Source organism: Emys orbicularis, chromosome 18 (genome assembly GCF_028017835.1).
Source record: "Emys orbicularis isolate rEmyOrb1 chromosome 18, rEmyOrb1.hap1, whole genome shotgun sequence".
Classification (NCBI taxonomy): Eukaryota; Metazoa; Chordata; order Testudines; family Emydidae; genus Emys; species Emys orbicularis.
In genome coordinates, this window is record NC_088700.1 from 21,382,695 (window position 1) to 21,410,072 (window position 27,378).

At 52.4% G+C, this 27,378-nt stretch overlaps 1 protein-coding gene across 1 annotated transcript in view; it reads right to left on the minus strand.

Annotated features, from left to right (window-relative positions):
• NPDC1 (neural proliferation, differentiation and control 1) overlaps window positions 1–27,378 on the minus strand; it is a 121,377-nt gene that overhangs the window by 1,800 nt on the left and 92,199 nt on the right. The window contains exons 3-8 of the mRNA XM_065418960.1: window positions 9,389–9,484; window positions 7,955–8,131; window positions 7,417–7,483; window positions 5,816–5,900; window positions 5,471–5,550; window positions 5,070–5,166 (exon numbers count right to left, since the gene is read on the minus strand). Of these exons, the coding sequence (XP_065275032.1) occupies window positions 5,070–5,166; window positions 5,471–5,550; window positions 5,816–5,900; window positions 7,417–7,483; window positions 7,955–8,131; window positions 9,389–9,484 (602 nt within the window). The remainder of the gene's footprint in view (window positions 1–5,069; window positions 5,167–5,470; window positions 5,551–5,815; window positions 5,901–7,416; window positions 7,484–7,954; window positions 8,132–9,388; window positions 9,485–27,378) is intronic.

A 27,378-nucleotide genomic window follows, 5' to 3' on the forward strand; every position in this document is an offset into this window, starting at 1 on the left:
GGCAGCTCGACTCTTCAGCTACACCAGGGGTCTCAAACACGCGGCCCGCGGGCCGGGTGATTTCCTGCGGCCCGCGAGCCCCTCGCAGCCCCCCCGCCCTCCCCCAGTGTTTACCAGAGTAGCGGCCGGACGTGCACCGGGAGCAGGGCAGGCTCCCTGCCTGCCTGCCCTGTCCTGCGCACCTCCGGGAAGAGGCTGGAACGTGGGGAAGGGGAGGCGGGGAGGCAGAGGGGCTGTGTGTGGCTGTTGCTTCAGGCAGCGCCTCCAGCAGCTCCAATTGGCTGGGAACGGGGAACCGCGGCCAATGGGAGCTGCTGGAGGCGGTGCCTCAAGCAACAGAAACACACAGCCCCTCCGCCCCCCCTTCCCCACGTTTCAGCCTCTTGCGGGGGCAGGGCAGACAGGCAGGTAGGCAGGGAGCCTGCCCTGCCCCCGGTACGCGCCGGGCCAGATCCTGCCCCCCGGACCCCTCCTGCAGCCGAACCCCCTGCCCTGAACCCCCGCCACACCCCGCACTCCTCTTGCACCCCAACCCACTGCCCTGATCCCCCTGCATCCCAACCCCCTGCCCTGAGCCCCCTGCCGCACCCCACACTCCTCTTGCACCCCAACCCACTGCCCTGATCCCCCTGCATCCCAACCCCCTGCCCTGAGCCCCCTGCCGCACCCCGCACTCCTCTTGCACCCCAACCCCCTGCCCTGAGCCCCCTGCCACACCCTGCACCCTGACCCCTTGCTGTACCCCTCACCCCTCCTGCACCCCACATCCCAACTCCCTGCCCTGAGCCCCCACCACACCCCACACCCCTCCTGCACCCCCTGGGGGCAGGGAGGGGGCAGAGTTGGGGTGGGGATTTCGGGGAAGGGGTTGGAATGGGGGCAGGGAAGGGGTGGGAAGAGGCAGGGCAGGGGCGGGGCCTCATGGAAGGGGTGGAGTGGGGGCGGGGCCAAGGGCGGCAGGGGGGGGGGAGGTGTCAGTTAGGGTTACCATATGTCCGGTTTTTCCTGGACATGTCCGGCTTTTTGGTAATCAAACCCCCGTCCGGGGGGAATTGCCAAAAAGCCGAACATGTCCGGGAAAATACCGGCCGGGCACTTCCCCTCCCGCTGCTGCTTTGCTCCTCCCCTGACTCTTCGGCTCTATTTAAGAGCCGAGCTGCCCGAGCGCTACCGGCTTTGGGCAGCCCCCTTGCCTCCGGACCCCAGCCGCCGGCCGGGCACTTCCCCTCCCGGGCTCCAGCTGCTCTGCTCCGGCGGCGCAGGGTCCGGAGGCATGGGGGCTGCCCGAAGCCCGAGCGCTACCGGCTTCACGGTTTGCCGGGCAGCCTCCAGACCCTGCGCCCCCGGCTGGGCGCTTCCCCTCCCGGGCTCCAGCTGCGCTGGGGAAGCGCCGGCCGGGGACACAGGGTCTGGGGGCTGCCCGGCAAACCGTGAAGCCGGTAGCGCTTGGGCAGCCCTTTTTGCGTGGCTGGGAGGGAGGAGGGGGAGTTAGGGTGGGGACTTTGGGGAAGGGGCGGGGAATGGGCGGAGTTGGGCGGGGAAGGGGCAGAGTTGGGGCGGGGCTGGGGGTGGGAAAGGGGCGGGGCCAGGGCCCTGTGGAGTGTCCTCTTTTTTTATTTTTTAAATATGGTAACCCTAGTGTCAGTAATGCGGCCCTCGGGCCAATGTACTAGTCCTCATGTGGCCCTCATGGTCATTTGAGTTTGAGACCCCTGAGCTACACAAAGCTGAGGTGTCTGGGGGGAGCAGCAGCCGCCGCCGCCGCCGCCGCGGGGGAATCCGCCTGCAGCTCGCAGCCTGCCGGAGCCGCTCTAAGGTAAGGAGGGGACTGGGGCAGGGATGCCGGAAAAACAAAGCTGGGAGTATTTTTCCCGGACATGTTCGGCTTTTTGGCAATTCCCCCCAGACGGGGATTTGAGGACCAAAAAGCCGGACATGTCCGGGAAAATCCGGACGTATGGTAACCCTATCTATACTATATGACCAAAGCCCTCCTAGCATTGACCCAGCTTGACTGGTAACGCTGTGCTTTGTCCCAGTAAAATAGAGCCACCCCTCAGGAGCGAAACAAACTACACCAGTCAACGTGTCATTTTGCCATCGCTGCTGCGTCTACACGAGGGACTTCTGCTCACACAGGGGCATTGATCTGGGATCACAGCTCCTCACACCCCTCACAGGCATCGCTATGCCAGCAGAAGTCTGCAGTGTAGACTGGCCTGAGGCCTGGTCTACACCGAGACCCAGAGAACCCTCAATTTCGTAGTTAGGTCAACCTAACCCCTGGCATAGACGCCATTAGGTTGACAGAAGATTTCTTCCATTGACCTGGCTGCTGCCTCTTGGAGAGACAGATTGTCTACATAACGGAACCCCCTTTCCAGCCATGTAGGAAGCATCTACACCGAGGTGCCACAGCGGCACAGCTGCAGCACCGGACCTGTGCCGCTGTAGTGTAGGGTTACCATACGTCCGGATTTTCCCGGACATGTCCGGCTTTTTGGGACTCAAATCCCCGTCCGGGGGGAAATCCCAAAAAGCCAAACATGTCCGGGAAAATCCGGCGCCGCTGGGTGCTGGGCCGGGGGCCGGGCCGCGCTGGGCCGCGGGCTGGGGCCGGCAGTGCTGGGCCGGGGGCTGGCAGTGCTGGCCTGGGGGTGCTCGGCCGGGGGCTGGCCCGGGGCCGGCACCCCAGGGCCCGAGCCGAGCCAGGCTGGAGCCGGCCGCCGGAGGGGATCAGACTGGGCTGCGCCTCCTCCCCCCACCCCCCCGCCCCCAGCTTACCTGCTGCCTGCTTCAGGCTTCCCGCGAATCAAATGTTTGCGGGAAGCAGGGGAGGGGTGGAGTTGGGGCGGGGGGCGTGGGCGGGGGGCGTGGGCGGGGCTGGGGGCGGGGCCCCATAGTGTGTCCTCTTTTTGGACACTCAAAATATGGTAACCCTACTGTAGTGTAGACATAACCTGAGCCCCAGAGGCTGCACCCTGGGCTCTGCGACTCGCTGCTGCGAGGTTGGGTTTTTTGCAGTGTAGATGAGGGAAGTGACATAGCTGAGATGGGGACCCGGGTGTTCCATCCTGTGCTCTATCCGCTGGCCCATGCGGCCGCTCCAAGAAACGTCACATTTCCGTTCTGAAGTGTGGCATTGTAGGAGCAGATTATGGAACTTCCCTGAGGCTGGGTCCCACCCTGGCTTTGTGAGGAGGGGCAGGAGGAGGTGTAGATGGTATAGGCTCCGGTACCCTTGACCTCTGCTGAGGGGACAGTCTGACCTGCCTGGGCTGTGTTGATCACAGGACTTTTGGATGTGGGCTTTGGCCAAGTTACCCAGGAGACGTAAGTTACCAGCTGGGGATGGAGCTGCCAAATAAGATGATTGGTGGGGGAGGAGGGGTGAGAGAGAGCACACAGCTGGGAATCTCTCAGATGGACAAATCTGAAGGCGATGCCTCTCAGCGGGGAAGGGGGGGGGGGAGAGGAAACAGCCCCACTGAGGCCCAACTACTGTCCCCTTTGGGGGACGCTGCTGTAGGCCAGCTTTACAAAACCAGCCCATGAGCCAGCGTTTGCAGCTCTGCAGGGACTAGGAGCTGAAAAATCTGACAGGAACCAGCTGTTTATTCCCCAGACTGCCAGTGTGCGCCCTTTAATGGGCTGTAAAGATGTAATGATGACCCTTAATCTAGGCCCTGATGGTCTGGCAGGGACAGCGATTACCATGTGAAAGGCTGCACTAAAGCTCCCTTTCCGAGTCATTGTGCTTTTTGCACCATAGCTTGTAACAAGGCGGGTAGGCGCTGCCATTGGCGAGGGGGGCCACTGTCGCCAAGCCCAGGAAAAGAATCTGGGGGGTTGCAGCTGAGGCTCCCTAAAAGCACATCAGCCAGGAAACCCCATCTGGGGGGTTACACTGGTCAGTATCTCCTGGGAGGGAGCAAACCTGGCTTCCTTGCCCGATCTAATCAATATCACCAGGCCGGCCCCTTGCCTGGTCAGCTGACAGATGGGAAGCGCCCCATCCATTCCGGCACTCAGTGGGGGAGAGATTCAGAACAAGCCGTGACCAGGCACAGCCAGTTACTGGGTCTCTGCCCACAGGCTGAGGCCTGGTCTACACTTAAAAACAGGTCAACATATCTACGGTGCTCCAGGGTGTGAAAACTCAAAATCCACTGCCGCAGCTCTGCTGTCCCAACCCCTAGCGGAGACGCAGCTAGGTCCGGTTGACCTAGCTGCTGTAGTTAATTCACTTCCCTGAGAGGCGGTAGAAGAATTCTTCCCCACCACACTCCTGAGTGACAGTTAAGCCAACCTAACCCCTGGTGAAGAATTCTTCCACCAACCTAGCGGCCACCTCCTAGGGTAGTTAACAACCCTGGATTAACTTCCTGATGGGAGAACCCCTCCGGGTCCCTGCAGCGCGCGTCTACGATGCAGCGTTTCCCGTGTAGACGAGCCCTCAGTTTTGACTTGATCATTTGATATTGATTATAAATAGTCAGCAAATATGTATCGTTCCTAGATCATTCATATACAAGTTGGAATGGAACGTTTCGACCTTAGTAAAGCTTTTTGCTAATTTCCCACTGAAGGTTTCGACTAAACTGATACACGCCCGCGACACGGTTGGGTTTCGTTGAAGCAGCCAGCCAGCTCTACTAAGCAGAAGGGTCTGGATCCTGAACAGGATCATTGGGAGCGTCTTGGGGGGCTGCCTTCAGCTTACGTTGAATCCCCTTCTGTGTGAGGGGACGTCAGGAGGAGAGGGGTAGGATGGGAATCTCAAGGAGGAGATTTTGCACGAGGGCCATTTAAAAAAGGTCTTGTTACAAAGAACGAGTTGACTGTTCTTTGTAAGGGAGGGGGTTTCGGAACTACCTGAGAGCAGGGATCCCGTTCCTCCTCCCCGTCTGCCCAGTGCTGGAGGCCCGGCAGGGCCAGGCAGCGCCAGGCAGCGCCAGTTCGAGTGGCTCCCGAGGTAGCTCGCAGGCTCTGAGGTGAGATGGCTGCAAGGGAGCATTGAGAGGCCCCCACGGAAAGGGGCGGAGGAAGCGCACACACTGCCAACTTACAGGAGCCAGCCCTGGGCACTCGTACACCGTGAAATCACCGTCTTCATTCTCCTCGTCGGAGGATGCCGAGTCAGGCAGTTTGGGCTCCTCTTTATGCCTGAAAAGAGAGAGGCACAGAGAGATGGAGGTGAAATCCACAGGGGCAATTTCCTCTCCAGCTGCAACAGCGCAAACCCAGCACTGTCTAGCAAAGCAGACCCTCCAGCTAGGTTGAAGCAAATGGGGATTCCCAGCACCATCCTTCGGCACCCTCTCTCTCCGCCCGGGCATCTCCTGAACTGCACTGGGAACGTCTCCAGAGAGCTCCCGATCCCGGCTCTAGACGCGGGTGACCCTTGTTAACCGTCGGCAGCTGGCAAGGCCGTTGCTGCTTTCTCCGAGAGCGGGAAGGAGTCACTTACTTTTCCATGGAGAGCATCTGCTGTTTCTGGTGTTGGTAGTGATACATCTGGGCGCTCTGAGCCAGCGTCTGATCCCCGGGCTTCAAAAGGAAAACAGGAGCTGTGAACACAGGTCTCCAGAGAGCGGCTAGCTTTCCATCACCCACAGACCGGAGCCCAGAGGCCAGGCTGAGAGACAGGTTTTAACAGGACTAGAGATGACTTCTCTACGGCACCCCCCCTCCCCCTTTGTGTTTCACTAGCCTCTCCGGAATTCATGCAGGGTTTGCTCACAAAGTACAACCTCAAGTGTTAAAAATGGACCATGCTGCCAACGGGTCTGAGAGAAGGTCTGGAGCAGCTTACCGAGACCTTGTCGTATGGCAGGGGGCCAGGTAGCTTCTGAGCTGGGTAGTCGGTTTTCTGAGCTAGTCTGATTTCCTTCTGCAGCCTACAGAGGGGACAAAGCAGTGGTTAAGCAGGAATGATTTAAAGGGACAGGCCCCAAAAGAAACCTATCCACCTTCTTAGCTTTCTCAAATTCCCTTTTCAACCATTCCCCCCTCCAAACCAAACTACCATGGCTTGGCGCTGCAGCAATGAAAATTCCTACCTGCAATTCCATAACAAACCTACGGGTTTGGGTTCACCCACCAGGACAGGTACCTACACACACGCTGAGCTAAAAACCATCTGAGCATCTATCTGCTCGCTGGTTCTGACCAGGCAGGAAGCACTGAAACACAATCTTCCCACTCAGAGGTCTGGGGAGAAGCAGTCTTGTACCTTTCAATGGCTTGCCTGTTCTCCAGGAGCGGAGCAGAGAGGCCAAGCATGGGTCAGGGCCACGGAGGTGTAATGAATAGTGTAGAGAAGGCTGATCAGGAGCTTCTGTTCTGCCTGTCCCACAGCACAAGAACAAGGGACGTTCAACGAAACAGAACAGGAAATTCAGAACTGATCAAAGGAAACTGTTTCCTTGTGGAACTCACAGGCACAGGCTGTGAGGAGGCCAAGAACGTAGGGATTGGAGGGTTATACGGATAACAAGAACATCCAGAATTCTAATGTGGATTGGAAGAAATATTAAATCTCATGCTTTAGAGCATAAGCTCATCTCTCCGAGTGCTGGGGAACAGGAGGGAATCTTCATGAGGGACACATTATTCCACATGTGCCTACTACATGGTTTCTCTTGCTCCTTCCCCTGAAGTATCCGGTGCTGGCCACTATCAAAGACAGGACACTGGGTGAATCCAGTCTAGCAGTGCCCATGTTCTTACGAGTTAACTCCATTCATTGCGGCATCAAGCCATTGAACATTTTGTTCTAGCGATCACCCAGCACTTGTGTGGACTGAGCCAGGGTGTGTGATCTGCTCACAGAAAGCAGGGCAGGAGTCTTCCTGCTTTCAGGTGGTTACGCTGGATCCTTACGTATCTGGTAAGCTCACTGGAACAGGGGCTGTTTGTACAGGGTTCTCGCCCATGCCTGGGGTTCCTAAGTGTCCCCGATAAGTAATCGCAGATAGAAAGGCTCCTTCTGACACTGTCTCCTAGGATCTATTAATTGGCCGTCACAATCTAGCCAAGCATGCGGCACCTCCCTGCCCTAAAACTCTTCTCACGAGTGGCTTCCACCCATCCAGCCTGGCTCTAGAGCACCCATCACCACTGCGCCTTACACAACGATTGCTATTAAGTATCGGTCAAGACACTGGGCCCACTCTCCCTTGCTTTATGCGCCTCGTCTCCCCTGCTTGCCTCCTATGGGTGCAGACGGAGATGCGTTTTGCACCGTGCCAGGCGAAGGCTCAGCCTGAGGTCCCTAGCCCAAGGAGAGCGATTTCTCTATTTTTAAAATCCTTCCCCAATCCCCTCCCAATTGCACAGAAGTCCAGGCACAAATTCATCAGGACACCAGGCGGAGGCCCAGCTGTTTGCTGGAGGAGGTCCCTGCTGGCTTACCTGCACCAGCAGATCGCAGCCACGATTAAAGCAACGATGCCGGCGACAGAGAACACCACGATCATCCCTGCAGAGGAAGGAACACAGCCCAGAGCTCGTCACCTGGCTGCTACTGACCAAGATAGCCCAAAACGGACAGAGCGGGTTGTTATGGGCTGTGATAGTTTGCTGGTGGGGGCTCCCTCCCTGCCCTTTCAATAACTAACCCCTCCAAGTCCTGTAACGCCTACCCCGCTGGGCACTATCGCTCACACGCAGCTTCAGTGACTGTTATTGTACCAGGTACGTATGACAGTAAACCTGGTGACTGCCGGTCTCATAAGCAAACTGAATTCCATCTCTCCCCACTGGGAAACGCAATGAACTTCCAGAAGAGGCCAGCCTGAGCTGCAAAGTTCCGCTTCGGAGCCAAACTGCGTCATGGCCCATCACAGACACAGCGGCAAGCCCTGAGGTGCTAAACCAGCTCCCGCACCCCCGCACAACCTGGATTGGGCCCATCCCTAGCTCTGAACTCCAAAGGGAAGCTTGCACCTACCGAGTATCAGGAGGTCATTTGAAGTGACATGGAACACCTCCACCGGAGAACTCTTCACTGTCTTGGTGGGAGCGGTGGGATGAGATGTCACAGCCCTGTGGCTCGCTCCGTTCCTCTTGGGGGACTCCCCTCTCACCCCAGCAGCTTCAGGATGCTTCCCTGACGGGGCCTGGGTGGCTGTGCAAGAAAGCAGAGACCACAAGCATGAGCAGACGCAGCGTGACCTCCCAACACCCAGCTCTGGGGCAGGCAGCGGAGTTATGGACAAAGAAGTGAAAACCATTCGCTACCCCCATTGGTGTTTAATGCATTAGCACCGACCAGGATGCACCGTCTTGCTGTTCACGGGGATGCAATACAGAACCCCAGAACATACGGGCCGGAAAGCCCGCAACGTACCCCTTGCTAATAGAGGGGCTAGATCCTGCAGCCCCTCGGCGAGCTCAACTCCCGCTGCGGCCAATGGGTCTTGTGCTACGACCGCAGGATCAGGCGCGGAGCTGGTGGGGGAAATCACTTGTGGAATAAATGCGAAGTCCGCAGCCGCTCTCCTCCGTTCGAGCACTTGTGCCCCCCATTATAAAATACAGCCATAAAAGGCAACTTTATTGCCCTGGCATCAGCAGTTTGGGTGCCTCTTATATTAGGAAATGAGGCTACGAAATCTCTCAAGAAATCCCAGCTCATGGGATGGAAAAGGGAGAGAGAGAAGACAAAATTTCCCAAGGTAGGGAACATCTCTCCCCAAAAGCATGTCCCTTTCCCCCGGTCACCAAACACACAGCACTTCTAGAGCATCTTTCATCTAGAATCTCCCGGGAGAGGTCCTCTCTCTTTTACAAATGGAGAAACTGAGGCACAGAGAGGTTAAGGGAGTTCCTCAAGGTCACACAGAGTTGTAGTCGAGCCAGGAATAGACCCCGGTCCCCTGCTCTAACCACTAGCCTACACTGCCGTGACATGCCTCGAGGATGGGAGTCTCGAATGTGTTTCCAAATGAGGGAGTGCACATATTCTCCAGGCCCTTGGCTTTGCTCCTGCTGAATCCAGGAGCCCTGTAATATGGTGTTTACAGAGCAATGAAAACTCCATGGCCTGCTCTCTCCCCAGCTCAGCCAGCCAGGAAATGCCAGAAACACTTCCCTGGAAACCTAGTAATTTAGGCCAGGAACTTAAGCACCACTCTATTAAATTGGCAGCAGGGACAGTAAAACGGAACCCTTCATAAGCAGGGCATTTCAGAGGGCTCGTGTTTATTTACTTTCCACGGTTTTCAGCCTTTGAGAGGAGAGTCTGAGTTGTTGATCACAGGAGTCTTGTCTGAACACTGGGACCGTTGGCCTCAGAGTCACTGAACGCGGAAAGCAGCACAACTGCATGAAAGCGGCTGGGAGAACAGGCTAAGGAGAGCAGGTGGGTGACTTCTGGACTCACCATCCTGGAGCAGATGGAGGCGAGCGGCATCCTGCCTGGCCAGCACGTCAGCTAAGAAGTCGATTTCTTCCTCTAGGTTGGGAACAGAAGTTCTCCCTGAGGAAAGAGAGAAAACTACTGTAATGGTTTACTGCTATGGAGCATCAGGGGCTTACGGCTCCCAAAGGAATGGTCAGCTGCCCACAGCAACCCGTGCATTATACGGGGCAAGGATCCAGCTCTGCGGCTGGAGAGCAAGTGACAGCTTGGAGCTTCTGCAGGAGCAGTTTCCTCCGTAGGCAGGTCTGAAACACACTCTGCTAATAGAGGGCAGGGATTCTGAAACTGGGGGTCCTGAGGTTATGTGGGGACCGCGAGTACATGCACAAAACAGAGCAACTGCCGTAAAATAGATAACTGAAATCTAGTGTTTTAGAAAATGACACACACCTTTCCATCACAATATAGTGTAGTTACTTCACAAAAAAGGTAATTTATAATGTAACAGCCAGACACACAGGCAGGTGTGGCACTGTGGGGGTGCTTACGGGGGTTATAGCCACCTCAAAATTTGCCTTAGCCCCCGTGCCTACCCCTCCCAGCGCAAAGGCCAAACATTATGCAGAAGTAAGGGTGACATGGTATGGCATTGCCACCCTTACTTCTGCAATTCTGCGCTGCTGCTGCCTTCAGAGCTGGGCACCCAGCCAGTAGCCACTGCTCTCCGGCTGCCAAGCTCTGAAGGCAGCGCTGCCGCCAGCAGCAGCGTAGAAGTAAGGGTGGCAATGGGGCGCTAAGTCTGCTGTGAAAATGGATCTTGACAAAATTTCTTCACGCCCTCCCAGTATTAAACAGTAACAATTTTTAAAAATAACTTTTCTGCTTAGAATGATGATAATTCGATAACAATGTTTTAGTCTTAATTTAAAAGCAATGGGAAAAGGTAAATTCGTTTTAAACAATAGGGTTATAAATTTAGCATTTAAAATACTGTTAAATATAAAAAAAATGTATTTTTAATTGTTAAGGGCGGGGGGGGGGGGGTTGCTGTGTGAAAGGGGTCGCCAATCCAAAAAGTTTGAGAACCACTGTGCTAAATCCTGCAGCCTGTAGGTGAGTGTAGTCAATGGGTCTTGTGTTAAGACTGCAGGATTGGACCTTTAGCTGGTGAAAACGGCTGAGAAGAAACAGCACCCACCCGCCTCCCTGGCACCCTATACAAGCAGCACTGGCAAATGTCAGGTGACTCTCTCCCAGTCCTGTAATTCAGACTCTGAGCGCCCCCCCCCCCCCAAACACACACATAATAGTTGAGAGGCTGTGGGTATCATCTCTTCCCCCCCTCCCCCGAAAGAGATTTTAAGCAGAACTCAGAAAATCCCACTGACGGGCTGGAAATATTTCACTGCTCCGATGGAATCAGAAGGCGGTGGCGAGCAGAAAGGAAGTCACAGCCAAGACAGCCTTCTGTACAGGTTCCTCACATTGTGAGCATAGCTGCTAGTCCCAGATAAACCCCATCAGAGCAAATCCAGAACACTAAAAGGGCCAGGTCTGGCCTACAAGTGTGTATCAGCCATTGAACTCATTTAAAATGTTTTATTAAAGCTAATGTTAAAATTGTCTAATACACAGGTCTAAAAAAGAGTTTCTATACATCTGGGTAGAACGCTTGAATTATCCAAAAGTACAGAGCTTGGTTTGAAAAGCCAGAACATTCATATAGTACATAATCTGCAATATCTCAAATGAAGGTTAATAAATGTAATGATCCAGTTTAAATACTAGCATCCAAATATTCCGATACATCACTCGCAAAAAGTTATACTAAGAATAGTTTATGGAAAGCAAATATAGCAATGAGCGTAGATTGTCCCTCAGTAACTGGGAATTTAGGATAGGTTGTCCCTCTGTAAATACAATCCATCAGAGAAATATGTCAGTTACTTTCCTGATTTCGCTTTTCAATGGCACTCCAGCTCAAAAAGCCAAGAAAAATATTTGCTGCCATCACAAGGCTAAGAAGAAAAACACGTCTGTTTAGAAGCTATCTGGGAATTGACCCTCTGCATTTGTTAGAGAAAGACAACAAACAAAGGTACAAACCTTTTACATGTTATAGCAGCAATTGTAGGGTCTCTCTTGAAATCAAACAGCAGGTGCCGGTGCCGGAATGGGGCTGGGCATCAGAGGAAAGGTAGAGTAGGGTAGACTATGACCAGCTAGTGTGTTTTAAACACAACTTGCTCTACCTACACTAGGTGCAAAGTCCTGTTAGCTAACACATTTTCTAACATACCCTTTCCCCCTACTCTAGAGGTGGCCCTTGAGTAGATGCTGGGTTCTCTGCTATTGGACACTGGATATTTATCTAGACATCCCCACCCTCCCCCTTGGAGTTCTGGACACATCTCGGATCATCGAGGCTTGCTCTGAACTTGCCCTATGTAATCAGAGGGGCAGGTTGGAAGCCCCCGGAGCTGGTAGCACTCAACAGAGGAAGAGGCCGTATTATCGAGAAACGGGATTTGAAAATTATTTATTCCCATGGAAGATTATTATTAGGCAGGGTCTCCTGAGAAGGGCAGGGGATATGAGAGGACACTTTGCCCTTACTCCAGATCCTCGGATGAAAGGACATTTTACATGAAGGATTGTCAACTCCTTCCCCAATACCAGCCCTGGTTGGACGAAGCCCAATTTTTCCTGGGTGTTGAGGAGGGTTGAGAGGCACAAGGTGCTTCTGAGGCTGGATGGAGTTTCCATTCAATCATCCCATTGTTCTCAGCCCAGGCAGGTGTTCTATACAGGAGCCACTGGGTGGGATAGCACAGCCTGTGTCATACGGGACGTCAGACTAGACAATCCCAATGGAACGTCCCTTCTGGCCTTGACATCCATGGCTCTATGGCTGACGTGTGTGTGGGGAGGGTGTGGGGGGGGACTTCCTGCCAAACATTTTGAAGGTTTCTGAGTACACGCAACTTGTAGGTTGTATGTTGTGCACAAAGATCTCAAAGAGCTTCACAAACATCCACCTTCTCAGCACCCCTAGGCTTGGCATAACTCCCATCTGTGTGAAATGGGGGGCTGAGGCACACAGCCTGGCCAAGGAGCAAGTCAATGGCAGCACTGGAAAAAAGAACCCAGGAGTCCTACTCTCCAGCTGGGACAATACTCCATTCGCCCTCCCTCCATTCTATTTACAAACATTCCCATGGCTCCGCAGCCCTGCAAGAAATACCCTCTGTCCTATAAATGAAACCCACACAGACCACTGGGCATCGAGGTGAATGAGAGGCAGATAGAAATTACGCAGAAAGGGAAACCCGGAGGATGTTGTGAAACGGAGCCGGCCGAGGGAGGAAAGGAAAGTGATGAAAGTCTGGGGAGCAGCAGTGCCTCTTGGGAACACCATGAACAGGCCCTTCCCTGAAACGGGCACTGCAATAGTGTTTCTCAAGTCAATAACCTGAGTTCATGGCCTGACCAGGCCTCAGCAGAGTGACACCGACCAGTGGGGCTGGAATGGACAGGCTGCCGCGAGCCGCACAACGTCCAGCTAAGCGGTGTTTGGCTATCGCCCACGCGACGCCCGGGACGGCCCTGGCACTGCACAGGGAAGATGATCTGTCCCTGCTCTGAGGTTAGGAACATAAGGGGAAGTGATGACAGATGACGGAGAGGGAGAGAAACTCAGAAGAAGTGAGGAGAAAGGGCAGCAATCCCGTCCTGCCAGCCCCCATGCCTCAGCTCTCCAGGCGGGATCACCAGCATGCGCATGGCCCCTCCCAGCTTCCCCCAGCCCTCCCGCTCCCTCACACCAGATCATGTACGTTCACCATGGACCTCCTCCTCAGCCCAGAGGGCAGGGCAGTCTCCAAGCTCTAAGCGGGGGAGGAAGGATCATGAACTCTGGTGTTCTCCGGGGCCAACAGGGGAAAAGGGAGGGGTCTGTCCAATCATGGGTGCAAGATGACATGAAGACCCCAAAAGTATGGGCTAGGGGCCACCGCCCCCTGCTGGCCCTGCCCACATTCACCTTGGGGGGATCTCACTGGCAGTGAGTCACAAACCAGAGTTTGCCACTGACTGAGCTAGACACAGAACCCATCTCCTGCCCCTTGGGAGGAGAGATTTGCCTTAATGATGCCAGCAGCCGATATGAACCCCTGAAACCAGCAGCCGCTGCTGTCAGCACAGTCCCGGGCCGGCTGCGCTCAGGGCCCCCCCATCCCCGCACTTTGAACTCGGAGCATCCTCAGGGCGTGCGGTACAAAGGCAGCTGCAGAGCCGCGGAGAGCGCCGTGCTCCTGACGGCTGCGGGGCCATTGCATGGCACAACAGCGGGCCTCATTGCCCTACTGCAGGAGGAGGTCAGGCCCAACATGCTGCAGAGCCAGGCGGGTCTCCCTTGGTGACCAAGGGCCAGCAGCTCACGTGAGGCAGGGGCCTGGCTGAGTTACCGGCTCCCACCGGCCCCTCACACAGGAGCAAACACGACTTTGCAAACACAGTGGCAAGCGGGAAGCCTGGCGGTGAGCCCCCAGCCCCCTGCACACATGCTAATGAGCCAGAGCCACAGGCTCCAAGACGGACGGCTGCTGCGACAGGAAGTCCCCCAGGCAGGGCCTGTTTGCCCCCGCCCTGCGCAGAGAGCACCCGTCTCCATCTGTGGGTGGGGAGCTGGGGCAAGGGCTTTCACTGCTGCGTGGGCCTATGCCACATCCTACGTCACTAGCCCCAACTCCGGCTCAGTGCCGCGGCTGCCTGTACTGTGCTCCCCTGCCCAGCCAGTGCCCCACGCTTAGTGGCGGTCGGTGCTGCTCTCAGCCACGCGGGCAGGGTATTCCCCGAGGCAGCAGCGCAGCCCTGATCCCCACCTGCCAGAGAGCGCGCTGCTTCCTGACCTGTCCCATCACTGGACTGCCCTGCCCCTCCCAGCCATTACAAACCACAATCAGACAAAGGCACAGCCGTGCTCCCCAGACCTGCACGCAGGTCTCCACCTCGGCCGCCTGCTGCCAGCATCTCAAAGCTCTACCACCCCCTTCCACCACTGGGCTTTGTTTTTAAGTGACTGTCCATGGCTCCAAGCGTCTTATAACCATTCAAATACAGCCTGGTTTGAAGCCCCAGATCTTCCCAACGCTGCCCGCCCCCCAAACTGCCCTCCCACTACGCAGGGAGTGAGGAGCTACAGCACATCTAAGAAGTCAGCAAACCCAGGTACTAACGGGGCAAAGGGGCATTGCAACCCCAAAGATCCTTCAGAAAGATCTCCCTTCTCTACTGCCCCACGAGCCCCTCTACCCCAAGTGCCCCAGCGGACTGCAGCTCCCTGCAGGGGTCACACAGAGCGGGGGAGGTCTCAGGGAGCCCGGCCCTAAACCAGCTGGACCCATTACCTTGAACTGCACACAACAACTGAACATGTAGGAGCCAGCCAGCTCTCTAAGTGTCTCAATTAGTGGATTATTAACAACTATGTTTTTATGTGTCTGCACATGATCTGCCGCCAAACTCCAACAGAGCTGTCTGGAAGACAGGAGAGCTGTACCTGCTTCCCACGGGGAGGACTGGGGTCCTTGGCATCTTTTAGTACGTAGCCCCCTAGAAGTGTATAGTCCTCCCTGGAGAAGGGGGGGCACAGACAGGTCCTGCCCAGAGGCTTGCAGGGAGGGGGGAGCTCGTGCAAGGAGAGGGAGGAGAGTCGCTTGTGATAAGGCAACGAGGCTCAGGTTTGCATTGGGTGCACATCACCTTCATGCCAGCCCCTCTTGGGCAAAAGGGATCCCCCCAGAGTAGCCTCACAGGGGCTGGGCTCCAACACACGTGTGTCAGTGCAAAGGGCATTGGCCAGCTGGGAAGTGGCCAGCCTATATCCAGTCATCTGCGTGTCACAAGTATCCTCCAAGAGACCAGGGCCTGGGGGAAGGGCGGTGCTGCCTTGGGGATACCCTTACAGGTGAGCCATAGCACAACTGCTGGAGCACAACTCCCTCCCCCCACAGACTGCTCCTCTGGGCAGAAGGGAAGTGTGTGTTAAGAGCCCAGCCTACGTGTGACTGGGGGCTGATGGCACTAAGCCAGCCAGGCTCTTGGCTGCAAGCCTGGCACACCGTGCAGCCAGCCACACCTCACACAAGGGCCAAACTCTGGCACCTCCCGTTGATTTTGAATGCACAGAACGTTCTGAAAGACCAGGCCCATTCATAGGACAATTCCCTATCCACTCCCTGCCCCATCATCCCGTGGGAGCAAACCCTGCCTCATTCCTTACTGACACTGCTCCCAAACGGTCCAGAGGTGGCACCATTCTGCCCCGGCAGTTCTGAGCGAGTTAGGTGGTCTGTAGGCGCAACAGCAACGTGCACGTTAAATAGGGAGCATATTAACGGGCAGATACATTTACAGCAAAGTATCCTCCTTGGGGCTTTAAAAACAAGACATTCCGACACTGCACACGCAAGGCAATCGGTTACACAACTGGGAGCTGCTGCTGAAATATAGCGGGCCTGGCCAAACCCCATGATGTGAAATTCATGCTGGGAAGTGCTCTTTTTTGATGCATTGTGCAAAGGCTGCTTTCACTACTCTGTGTGTGTGTCTCTCTCTCTCACACGTACACACACACAGAGAAATCCTGGCATTTGTTACACTGCTTTTGACTTCAGGGAGAGCTTGCCAGACGCATATCAGAGCCTGCTATTCAAGCACCAGGCTTTTAACAGGATTAAACTCAACTTCAAAGCCAGAAGATGTTAAATGCTCTCTCTCTTTTTTTCTACCTCTCAATTGCTTCATTCAGCCAGGGCTGTCCTCAGTGGGGAGCCTTGGAGGATGAATCAAAACACACAAAAGGGGAAGTGGGACAGAGGCGGGCTCAGCATCTGGATAATTCAAGGTTATAGCAATTACAGGCCCCTTTGGAATTTGTTGTCACTTTGAATGTTTGGAAATAAACATCAATTCCCTCCCTGTGTTCTTGTACAATAGAACCCCATCTCCACCCCCAAAACCTAATCCCAGTGACTCAACAATGCTGTTTGTGCCACAGTCCAGCTGATCAGAGACTTTACTTCAGTCTGATTTAAAACAAGAGACATTAGGAGTCACAAACATTTCAAACTGATTTAGTTAAAGCTGTGCAAACCTTTATAGTACATGCACTTAAACCGGGTTTACTCTTGCTTACATCAATCTACTTTGCATCTGTTGCTTTGCCAAAAGATTTTATTGTGAGTCTTGATTCATATAATTTAGTCCAATCTCCAGAAAGCTTCCCCAAAGTAACTCCTCTTTGAGCTAGAGCATGTCTCTCACAATATTTAGGGTTTTCCTCGAAGCCCCAGCTCCCAGAGTCATGTGATTAATTAAGAATTTCAGCTTCCATTTTAAAAGTAGGAAATTTCTAGCCCTCAAGTTTGCAGAGAAAAGCCTGAACATCTGATCCAAATGCACCCTAAAGGCTCAGAAACCAGAAGGAAAATGAAAAGAACCCCAAATATATTATTTTTTATAAAATTGCATGATTTTTAAGCCAGTCTCATGATTTTTAGGGCCCGAATCATGATTTTTGAACACCTGGAGTTGGCAATACTGCATCTGATTTACCAAATTAAGCTACACTAATTTAAGCAAGGGTGAACGTGATTTAAGAGCACCTGCATTAGATGTTTGCAAAGGTTTAGCTAGATCAATCTAAAATCAGTTTAAAGAGAAAACCAGTGACACTAGCTCTCTGTGGCCTTTTCTATGTATGAGTTGCACCAGTTTAATTACATTGATTTTAATTGGAGTTTCAATCTAGACAGATTTAAATGAGCGTTAAACATGTAAAGGCATGTGTGTTAGGAGTTTGTACAAGTTAAAATGGATTTTAAAATCTATTGGTTAATCTGGTGCAATTTTTCTAGTATACACAGAAAGACAGTGTAACTGGAGCTCTCTCTAAAAAATACGGTATCATATCATCCATCCTGTATTCTATTTATTTAGATCATATCAGAGGAGGATACTGGTAGAGCAGCGAGAAGCCTAACCCTTATGTTAGGTTTAGAGTTGACAGAAAGCATGAAATAAACCATTTCTCGGTTTCACACTGGATTCTATCAACACAAGAATAATTATTTATATAGTGATTTTCATCCTTGTAGCTCTTTGGAAAACAGCATGTGCTATTTGGCTGGTAAGACTCTAGCATTCACACCGGCCAGTACCTAATGAGATAACACTGCTATAATGAATTAAGGATCTCGGACACAGTTTTACATTTAAGCATGAAACTTGCTAAAAGCAGAGATTATGAAATTCAAATGCCTGGAAGGAAAGCAGCCCCTGCATTTATCTTCTATGATACATGACTTTTCTAATTTGGATTTTAAAAGTGACTATAATCCAAAAGGATCCATTTTGCATTGCATTGTGTTTATTAAAACGTTCCCCTTTCAGTGCAGAAGGGCACTCTTATAAGTCTAGATCTGTTGAAACAGGGCATATTCCACAACTTCACCTTACCATGTTGTGCAGATGTTACTGTAGAGGTTTATATTTCAAAAGGGATGGAGTTGACATGCACATACATAAATCAATGCGGGGGAGTAAACAACCAGATCAGGGTGCAGAACCATAGGATCAGCTCTGGAAAAGGATAGGGCTTCTTTTAAACACAACAAAACTTTAAGCTCTGATCCTGGAAAAGCCTTTAACATACCCTCACGTGCCAGGAACTGCTAAAGGCAAAGCTAGAGTTACTGCTATGGTGAATAGGACTGCCTCTAGCACTTGTTCTCCGGCAGTGGTGCACCTGGCAAAGGCTGAAATGCTTGCGTAAACAGGGCTTGATGATTTCCAGCTCCATATCAAGACGATGTTCTGGGTGCATATACATCAGGAAACACTATAAGCATTTCTCAACATCAGTGCAATCCTACAGGGTCTCTTTCAAAACAGTGTGTGCTAACCATGGGCCTGCTCCTGCTGCCTTTGCAGTCAATGAGGATTGTGTCATGGAGGTAGGATATTGAAAGTGAAGTTTTTTAATTCTAGTTAGCGTTTCACTAGGGATGCTGTTGGCTTCTTGCTTCTCTTTCAGGCTTGCCAATAAAAACTGGCCGGTCAGTTCCATGGTATTTCTAGGCAGTTTCATTTCCAGGTTCCTTTGCACTAGCAAAAGGGAGACAAGACTTGGGTCCCACATATGCTGCAGGGGAAAGTTTGTTAAAGACTCTTTTTCCATTGGAATTTTTAAATAAGCATGGAAAAAAATATATTGGGTCTAGGTTTTACGAACCTTTAGTTTTGCTAAAACTGAATCGTGGGCCAGATTTCCTCTGGCTGTGTTCCTTTAAGGAAGGGTGTTTACGCTCCAGCTACAAGCGTGTGTAGCTGGGAGGTCCAAACTACAAAGTGTTGTATCGTAGCTATGTCAGTCTGGGGTGTGACACACACACACACACACACACACACACACACACACATGCTTCTAGCAGCATAACTAATGTCATCCCTAGGCAATGTTACACCCCCAAGAGAAAAACTCCTTCTGTCAGCGTATGCTGTGTCTACACTAGGGGGCTCTGTCGGTAGTTATACCAGCATAGCTTTACCTGCAGAACCCGTGTAGTGTAGACTAGCCCTTGGTATAGCTAAAACCAAGCCATGTTCTGTCCTAGGCTATAAGTAGTTTTCAAAACGAGTTGAACATGGGTGCCTAGGTTCTCACCAGTTAGCCAAGCCACGTTAGAACCACTGTAGCAGGACCACCACTGAAAGGGTTTAAATACAGCTCCCAAACTCTGTTTACAACAGCCCGGACAGTGCCTTAAAGCCTACGTGCTGACTGTGCACTCAGCTCCGTACCAGGCACAGGACCCATGATTTACATATTCATTTCTATCCCATGCACAGTACCGCTGGGAGGGTGCTGCCCAGCAGAGGCAGACAGGCTAGCGTGCTAAGGAGAGCGGTGTGGCTGCAGCAGCACGGGCTAGTGGCCCCAGTTCGAACCTGCCCACCCCCTTGGGTGTGTATTTGGGCAGCTAGCCCAAGCTGCTGCAGGCGCACTAACTTGAGCGGAGCGAGCATGTGTTTGTGTCTAGCCACGCTGGTAAGCGCACTCCCTGTCACTAATGAATTCAGCCTGACCTGCTAACACATCGGGGGTTAGCTTGGTTTGGCAGGTGGCGAGAGCATGGGACCAAGAGTCAGGATTCCTGGGTGAAATCTCATCTTTGGCAAGTCACTGGCTCTGTGCCTCAGTTTCCCCATCTGTAAAATATGGCTAATGATAATTAACTCATCACTACACTGCATTGGGGAGTCTTGGATGACAAAGCCCATAAGATCCAACTATTAGTATCTCCACCCTTGCAAGACTTTGGCATGATGAGATCAAGTTATAAGAGCAGAGGCTTGTGCTGCTCTCTACTTGCCTACCATGTGATGGGCTGTGTTAATTATTTACAGAGTGAAAGGAGCCTGCCGTGAGGGCTAAGGTCAGGGCTGTGGCTCCTTCCCCTCCATTCCTCCTCCCTAGGGGCAGTGAGCCCAGTTCAACGGGTCAAACAACATGGAGTACTTCCCGGAGCGCTGCCCTGCATGCCGAGCGCCAATGCACGCTCTGAGCTGGCGTGAAGCCTGCTGGGATGCAGCTTGGCTTCTCCTGAGTACAGGAGATTCCATACTGCGAAAGGGTGACACAGATTTCTGAAAAGGCGACACTGGGAGCCCACGAGTGGCTGAATTCAGCGTCGGACTCTGGGTAACCCTCTCATATCTGCAGCGGCTCCTGAACATCCCAGCAGGAGTACAGCTAGGTTAGTGTGAGTGTGAGTGCGAGTGTGAGTGCGCTCTCTCTCGTGTCCCCCCTCTCTTCTCCATTAGCAGCAGTCTAAGGAGACACGTCCAGCCTCCAGGGCCACCTGTGCGGTCACAGCACTGCTATCTCCCCAGCCCGCAGGCACAAGGTGAAGTTAGGGCAATGCCATTCCATCTTCGCAGACCCTACACACTCATCCTGTCCCTCCAAAGATACAGGAGCAGAGAGGCCCATCCCTATTTCCTTCTCACTGAACTGCTTCAGCAGCGTTGGTCCTCCTCAAGAACCGCAGCTTTGGCCACACACACACGCTGGCTTATCTAAACCGAATGCCGAAGTCTACAGAACGATGCCACTTACACCAGCTGAGGATCCAGCCCAGTGTTTGGTTCCTTGAAAACAAAGGGACTCTGCTGTAGATGGGACCTAAATGTTTGTGTACCTGGCCAGGGTTAGCCCTCGGGTCAAACAATGAATCAACAAACACCTGTGTCCTTCCTACCTCATTAGTTTACACTATTGAAGTCCCAGCCTTGTCTACACTAGAAAAGATTTGCTGGCACAGCTATACCAGCCTAGCTAGATCAGCAAACCTGCCTTGTGTAGACGCAGCTTATACCGGCAAAAAAGTGTTTCTGCCAGCACAGTTTAAACCAGTTCCCCAAGAGACATAAGCTACACCAGCAAAAGTGCTTTTATGCCAGTGTAAGAGTGCGTCGCACTAGGGCTTACACAGATCTAGCTCTGTTGGGGAAAAACAAAGTGTCACATCCCCAAGCAACGTAGCTACATCGAGAGAAGTTAAGTGTAGACCAGACCCCAGCATAGCTGAGTCCTGGGAGCAGCTGGGTAATTCCACAGCTGGGAAGAGGGGCTATTTTTAACCTCAGCTCCATAAATTACCTAGGGAGGCCAGCCACAGTGCATCAGAACCTTCCCGTTTCTCCTGCGGGCTCCACTAAGGAAAGCGGTGCATGCCCAGCCCAGACCACCAGGCCTCTCTGACCAGTGGACATCAACCTCCATCAGCCCGACTCAGGTTCGGCGGATGGCAACCAGCGAGCAAAGGTGTATTCAGCCCTGCAAGCCCTATAATCCAGGTGAGCGACTTGGTCTCCGTTTTGTGGAGGGAGAGCGGTTGACAAGTGCGCTAAATTGGAGAGGGAAACTTTTTAGCTTACACAAGGATACATCTGCTTCTCTCTCAGACGGCTGCAAAGTGACTGCTCTGAAATGTATCGCGTACACCTCCTTGTTCATAGCTCCAAAGAGCTGTCCTGCAGCCATGCTAACCAAACAGCTCAGCCTCCCGGGGGGAACCTCCTGGACACCTCTGGGGCTGCTGGATAGGATTGTGGGGGAAGGGACAAACAGATTTTTGCCCCAGGAACATGGAGGTCAATAGTTTATACTCTAGGTTGGTGTGTACACATACACACACACGGTATCCATCCTTGCCAGCAGCATGTTCTCCAAGACTGTACTTCTACACCCCTTGAAAGTAAACCCTTTTCCCCTACAAAGTGGGAACTAAGCCCATGTCTACACATACAAGTTGCATCAGTTTAATCTAAATCTGTTTTTAAACCAATTTAAGTTAAACTGGTGCAGACTCCTGTGTGGACACTCTTATTTTGGTTTACGAGTGGGTAATTTTAGCTTACCTTAAACCTGTTCCTAATCACTTTAGTTAGACCACAATAAACCTGGCTTAAACTGAAGTAAGAGCATCTACAGAGCCTGTTGCACCAGTTTAACGAACTAAATTTTACATTCACACCTTGAGTTAACCCGGTGCAACTTTCTCCTGTAGGCAAGCGATAAGGAGGCCAAGGAACATGAATCAAATTAGCACAAAAGCACCCACATCTAAATTGGATTTGCAGCCCCCCTTCGGGGACGCAAATGCTCTCGCCATTGGGCTTAGAGGAGGAAAGCCAGCCCTTGTCAGAGAGCACTGAAAGCGGAAGGGGGCCTGGTGTGCCCTGCTGGAGAGCTGTTACTGAGCTAACCAGCTCTGCCTTCTGCCATCCCTGGCACCACACACTCTGCATAGCCTGGTTTTGGGGCGTGCACCTTCCTCCCTCTAGTGGCCACAAAGCAACCTTCTGGTTGAGCAGGAACAGCTGGATTTCACAGCCCGTCTGCCCTGTACAGAGGCCATACCAGTCAAAGGGGCCGTTCTTACTGTGAAGGTATCTTCCATTGCCCTCCACCAGCCTGGCTAAGGAGGCTCAGTGGGACAGCGTAGGTGGGAAAACATAACCCTGCATCTCTACTGGCATCAGTCACACCTGTAACAGGCCAGAGGTAGCAGTGGTGGGGGAGAGGCTGTAGGGGGGTTAAACCTGTGTGGTCTATACATGCTCTACACAAGATTCAACAGCATGATAATAAGGTATCTGCATCCTGTCTACACTACAGCTATCTCCATTGCTGGCACTGGGGAGAGGGGCCAGTAGGGAATTATGGGCCTCGGTTTTGCCCACATACAGCTTTAGAAAGGCAGGCTCCGGTTATGCTGTTAAGTGACTGAGTTGGGGTGGGGGGGTGGGAGCGCGATGATCTCATTCTCCTTTGGAAACATTGCTAAAAAGCCCTAGTGCAATTCAATCAGCAGTCTCCGCTCAGAGAGGCTCAAGACCAGAGCAGCAGGGGGCGCTACTGACGGAGGTACATCAGCAGGGCTGTGTGTAGTAGATTCTTCCATGCCACACTCCTGGAAGCGAGCACTTCAACTGCTTCTCGTCGTGCCAGCCCGCAAGAGACTTGCCTGAGGACCGTGTTCTCAGAGCATCCTGCCAAGCTAAACACACGCTGAACGTGAAAGGGCTGCACTATGCTCTGGTGCCTTCATTTGCCTTGGCACGGCCCGCAGAAAAGTTGCTCTTTGCAAGGTCTGCGTCTGTCTCGGGCATTTTCAAGCAGACTCTGCTACATTCTCTCTCTTAGAGGCAGACTTATTGGGAGAGCCCACGGGCCATATATCCGGCCAACCCAAGAGCCCTCTGAGCTGGGAAGTTCAGGTGCGTCCAGAGTTATGCTACAACCAGCACCGTTTTCACTGCAATCGTCGGAAACACCCACATCCCTGTCTGGGGGTTTAGAAATGTCAGCAAAGGAGACAAACAGCATCCACCAATGCAGCAGTGGGTAGAGCAGTGAAGGGCCCACTCCATGGGGTGCTAGCAAAACCACCTGTCTGGCCCATCTCTAGCCTCGGTGAGCAGGCGATTCCAACGGCATGAAGCCAACAGGGAAGCTATGTAATCAGCAGGGCTGCGTGGCCTGCAGAATGAGCAGCTGTCTGTCTATCAACCCGCGGAGTAAGGATCTCGCCTGCTACACACACCTGGCCTGAGCCTCAGCTAGTACAAATTGGTGTCAGCTCCACTGAAGCGGATGACCAGGCCTGCTCTGCTCGGAGAAATCTACATGACCACAGGCTAGAGTTGCAATGGCTGACAGCAGCCATCACAGGGGTTACTTCTGCACATATTGATGGGTGGAGAAGGACAGCAGTAGACTGTGAGCTCTTGGGATAGTGCTGTGCTATGCATGCACAGAAGGGTGGACTCGAGCAATCTGTTTAGTTAGACTCATAGACTTTAAGGTCAGAAGGGACCATTATGATCATCTAGTCTGACCTCCCGCATGATGCAGGCCACAAAAGCTGACCCACCCACTCCTGGAATAATTCTCTCCCTTGACTCAGCTGTTGAAGTCCCCAAATCATGATTTAAAGACTTCAAGTTGCAGAGAATCCTCCAGCCAGCGACCCCTGCCCCATGCTGCGGAGGAAGGCGAAAAACCTCCAGGGCCTCTGCCAATCTACCCTGGAGGAAAATTCCTTCCCGACCCCAAATATGGCGATCAGCAGAACCCTGAGCATGCGGGCAAGATTCTCCAGCCAGACCCACATTGACCATTGATAGTAATTACCAGCGATGGCACGTTATTGACCTATTGACTAAAATCACGTTATCCCATCAAACCATCCCCTCCATAAACTTATCAAGCTTAATCTTAAAGCCAGAGAGGTCTTTCGCCCCCACTGTTTACCTCGGAAGGCTGTTCCAGAACTTCACCCCTCTGACGGTTAGAAACCGTCGTCTAATTTCAAGCCTAAACTTCCAGATGGCCAGTTTATATCCATTTGTTCTCGTGTCCACATTAGTACTGAGCTGAAATAATTCCTCTCCCTCCCTGGTATTTATCCCTCTGATATATTTAAAGAGAGCAATCATATCCCCCCTCAGCCTCCTTTTGGTTAGGGTAAACAAACCGAGCTCCTCGAGTCTCCTTTCATACGACAGGTTTTCCATTCCTCGGATCATCCTAGTGGCCCTTCTCTGTACCCGTTCCAGTTTGAGTTCATCCTTTTTAAACATGGGAGACCAAAACTGTACACAGTACTCCAAATGAGCTCTCACCAGTGCCTTGTATAACGGAAGCAGCACCTCCTTATCCCTACTAGAAATACCTCGCCTAATGCATCCCAAGACCGCATTAGCTTTTTTCACGGCCACGTCACATTGCCGACTCATAGTCATCCTGCGATCAACCAGGACTCCGAGGTCCTTCTACTCCTCCGTTACTTCCAACCGATGCGTCCCCAGTTTATAACTAAAATTCTTGTTAGTCATCCCTAAATGCATCACCTTACACTTCTCACTATTAAATTTCATCCTATTACTATTACTCCAGTTTACAAGGTCATCCAAGTCTCCCTGCAGGATATCCCGATCCTTCTCCGAATTGGCAATACCTCCCAACTTTGTGTCATCCGCAAACTTTATCAGCCCACTTCTACATTCGGTTCCGAAGTCAGTAATAAATAGATTAAATAAAATCGGACCCAAAACCGAACCATGAGGAACTCCTCTGGTAACCTCCCTCCAACCTGACAGTTCACCTTTCAGTACGACCCACTGCAGACTCCCCTTTAACCAGTTCTTTATCCACCCCTGGATTTTCATATCGATCCCCATCTTTTCCAATTTAACCAATAATTCCTCATGTGGTACCGTATCAAACGCTTTACTGAAATCGAGGTATATTAGATCCACCGCATTTCCTTTATCTAAAAAATCTGTTACTTTCTCAAAGAAGGAGATCAGGTTGGTTTGGCACGATCTGCCTTTCGTAAAACCATGTTGTAATTTGTCCCAATTGCCATTGACCTCAAGGTCCTTAACTACTTTCTCCTTCAAATTTTTTTCCAAGACCTTGCATACTACAGATGTTAAACTAACAGGCCTGTAGTTACCCGGGTCACTTTTTTTCCCCTTCTTGAAAATAGGAACCACATTAGCTATTCTCCAGTCCAACGGTACCACCCCCGAGTTTACAGATTCATTAAAAATTATCGCTAACGGGCTTGCAATTTCTCGCGCCAGTTCCTTTAATATTCTCGGATGAAGATCATCCGGTCCGCCCGATTTAGTCCCGTTAAGCTGTTCGAGTTTGGTTTCTACCTCAGATACGGTAATGTCAACCCCCCCTCCTTTATTCCCCTCTGTCACGCTGCCTCTATTCCTAAACCCTTCATTAGCCTCATTAAAGACCGATGCAAAATATTCGTTTAGACATTGTGCCATGCCTAGATTATCCTTAATCTCCACTCCATCTACAGTCTTCAGCGGTCCCACTTCTTCTTTCTTTGTTTTCTTCCTATTTATATTAATATAAACCATACCACTGTCTGGGGCCTGCGCTACGCACAAAACTGCACTGCTTTACAGGTGTTCTGTTAAACTGATTTAATTAAATGGGTGCCACTTTGGGTGTGGACACTCCAATCAGTCTAAACCTGCTCTGTGGCCGTTTAACTCGCACCAGTAAGTTGACAGGCACAAGCTACATCCAATATAACCAAGTTTTAAATCAATATAAGTTCATCCACACAGGAGTTGGCAGCTGTTTAACTAAATCCGTTTGTAAACAGACTTGTGATAAACCAGTGCAACTTCTGTGTCAGACCAACTCTAAAGGAAGACCAGGACTTTAAATGGGTCCCTTCAGCATCACACACGGAGCTGCATTTACATTACAGGAATCACACTCATGCTGTTTGGCCCCACTGACCCTAAAACAGTTTTGCCCTCGCTGCTCTGCTTTCTTAGCATCGATTTAAACAAAAGAACCCTGAAGTTGAAACAGGAGTTTAAGCAGCATTTAAACCTGGACAAATTTTCAGGAGGCAGCCATAAATCACAACAGAGATTACCCTGCATGTGTACACGATGGGTTAACATTGCACAGCTTCTGCATGAGTGAAAAAGCAGCTCTAAGCCCAACCTTAGAATGACTAGACTAAGTGCAGCACATAGCTGCAATGGCATTAAAAGTGAAACATATTTAAGTCAAGGGAGACCCCCAGTGGTGAGCTGTCCTGCACGCCTACTGAGGGAAAGAATGAAAAGGACGCTGGCAGATAAATCCAGAGTGTCCTTTCCTACGTTACAAATGCCTCTTATTAAAAACTGACAGCTTTAAAGGTATCTAATTTTTGTTAGGTGTATTACTTATTTTCATTGTCCAAGCTGAGAAGAACATAGGGTTACCATATTTTAATAAAAAAAAGGAGGACACTCCACGGGGCCCCGGCCCCGCCCCAACTCTGCCCCTTCCCCAAAGTCCCCACCTCAACTCCGCCCCCTCCCCTGAACGCTCCGCCCCTTGCTCCTCCCCCTCCCCTGCTTCCCGCGAATCAAATGTTCGCGGGAAGCCTGAAACAGGCAGGCAGCAGGTAAGCTGGAGCTGGAGCTGGAGCGGCCCAGTCTGGCGCCCCCAGCCGAGTCGCTCCCTCCGGCGGCCCCAGCCAAGAGGCTCTGGCCCCGGCGTCTCCAGCCCGGCCCGGCCCGGCTCAGGCCCTGGGGCACCGGCCCTAGTTCCGGCCGAGTGCGCCAGCCCCGGCCGAGCACCCCTGGCCCTAGCAACTCCAGCTCGGCTCGGGCCCCCGGCCGCACACCCCCGGCCGCCGGCCGAGCACCCCCAGCTGCCGGCCGAGCACCCCCGTCCCCAGTCCCAGTGGCTCCGGCCCAGCTCGGCTCGGGCCCCGGTTCCGGCCCTGGTCGAGCGGCGCCGGCCCCAGCAGCTCCAGCCCGGACCCAAGCCCCAAGACCCCTCCCTATTTTCCCGGACATGTCCGGCTTTTTGGCAATTCCCCCTGGACGGGGATTTGAGG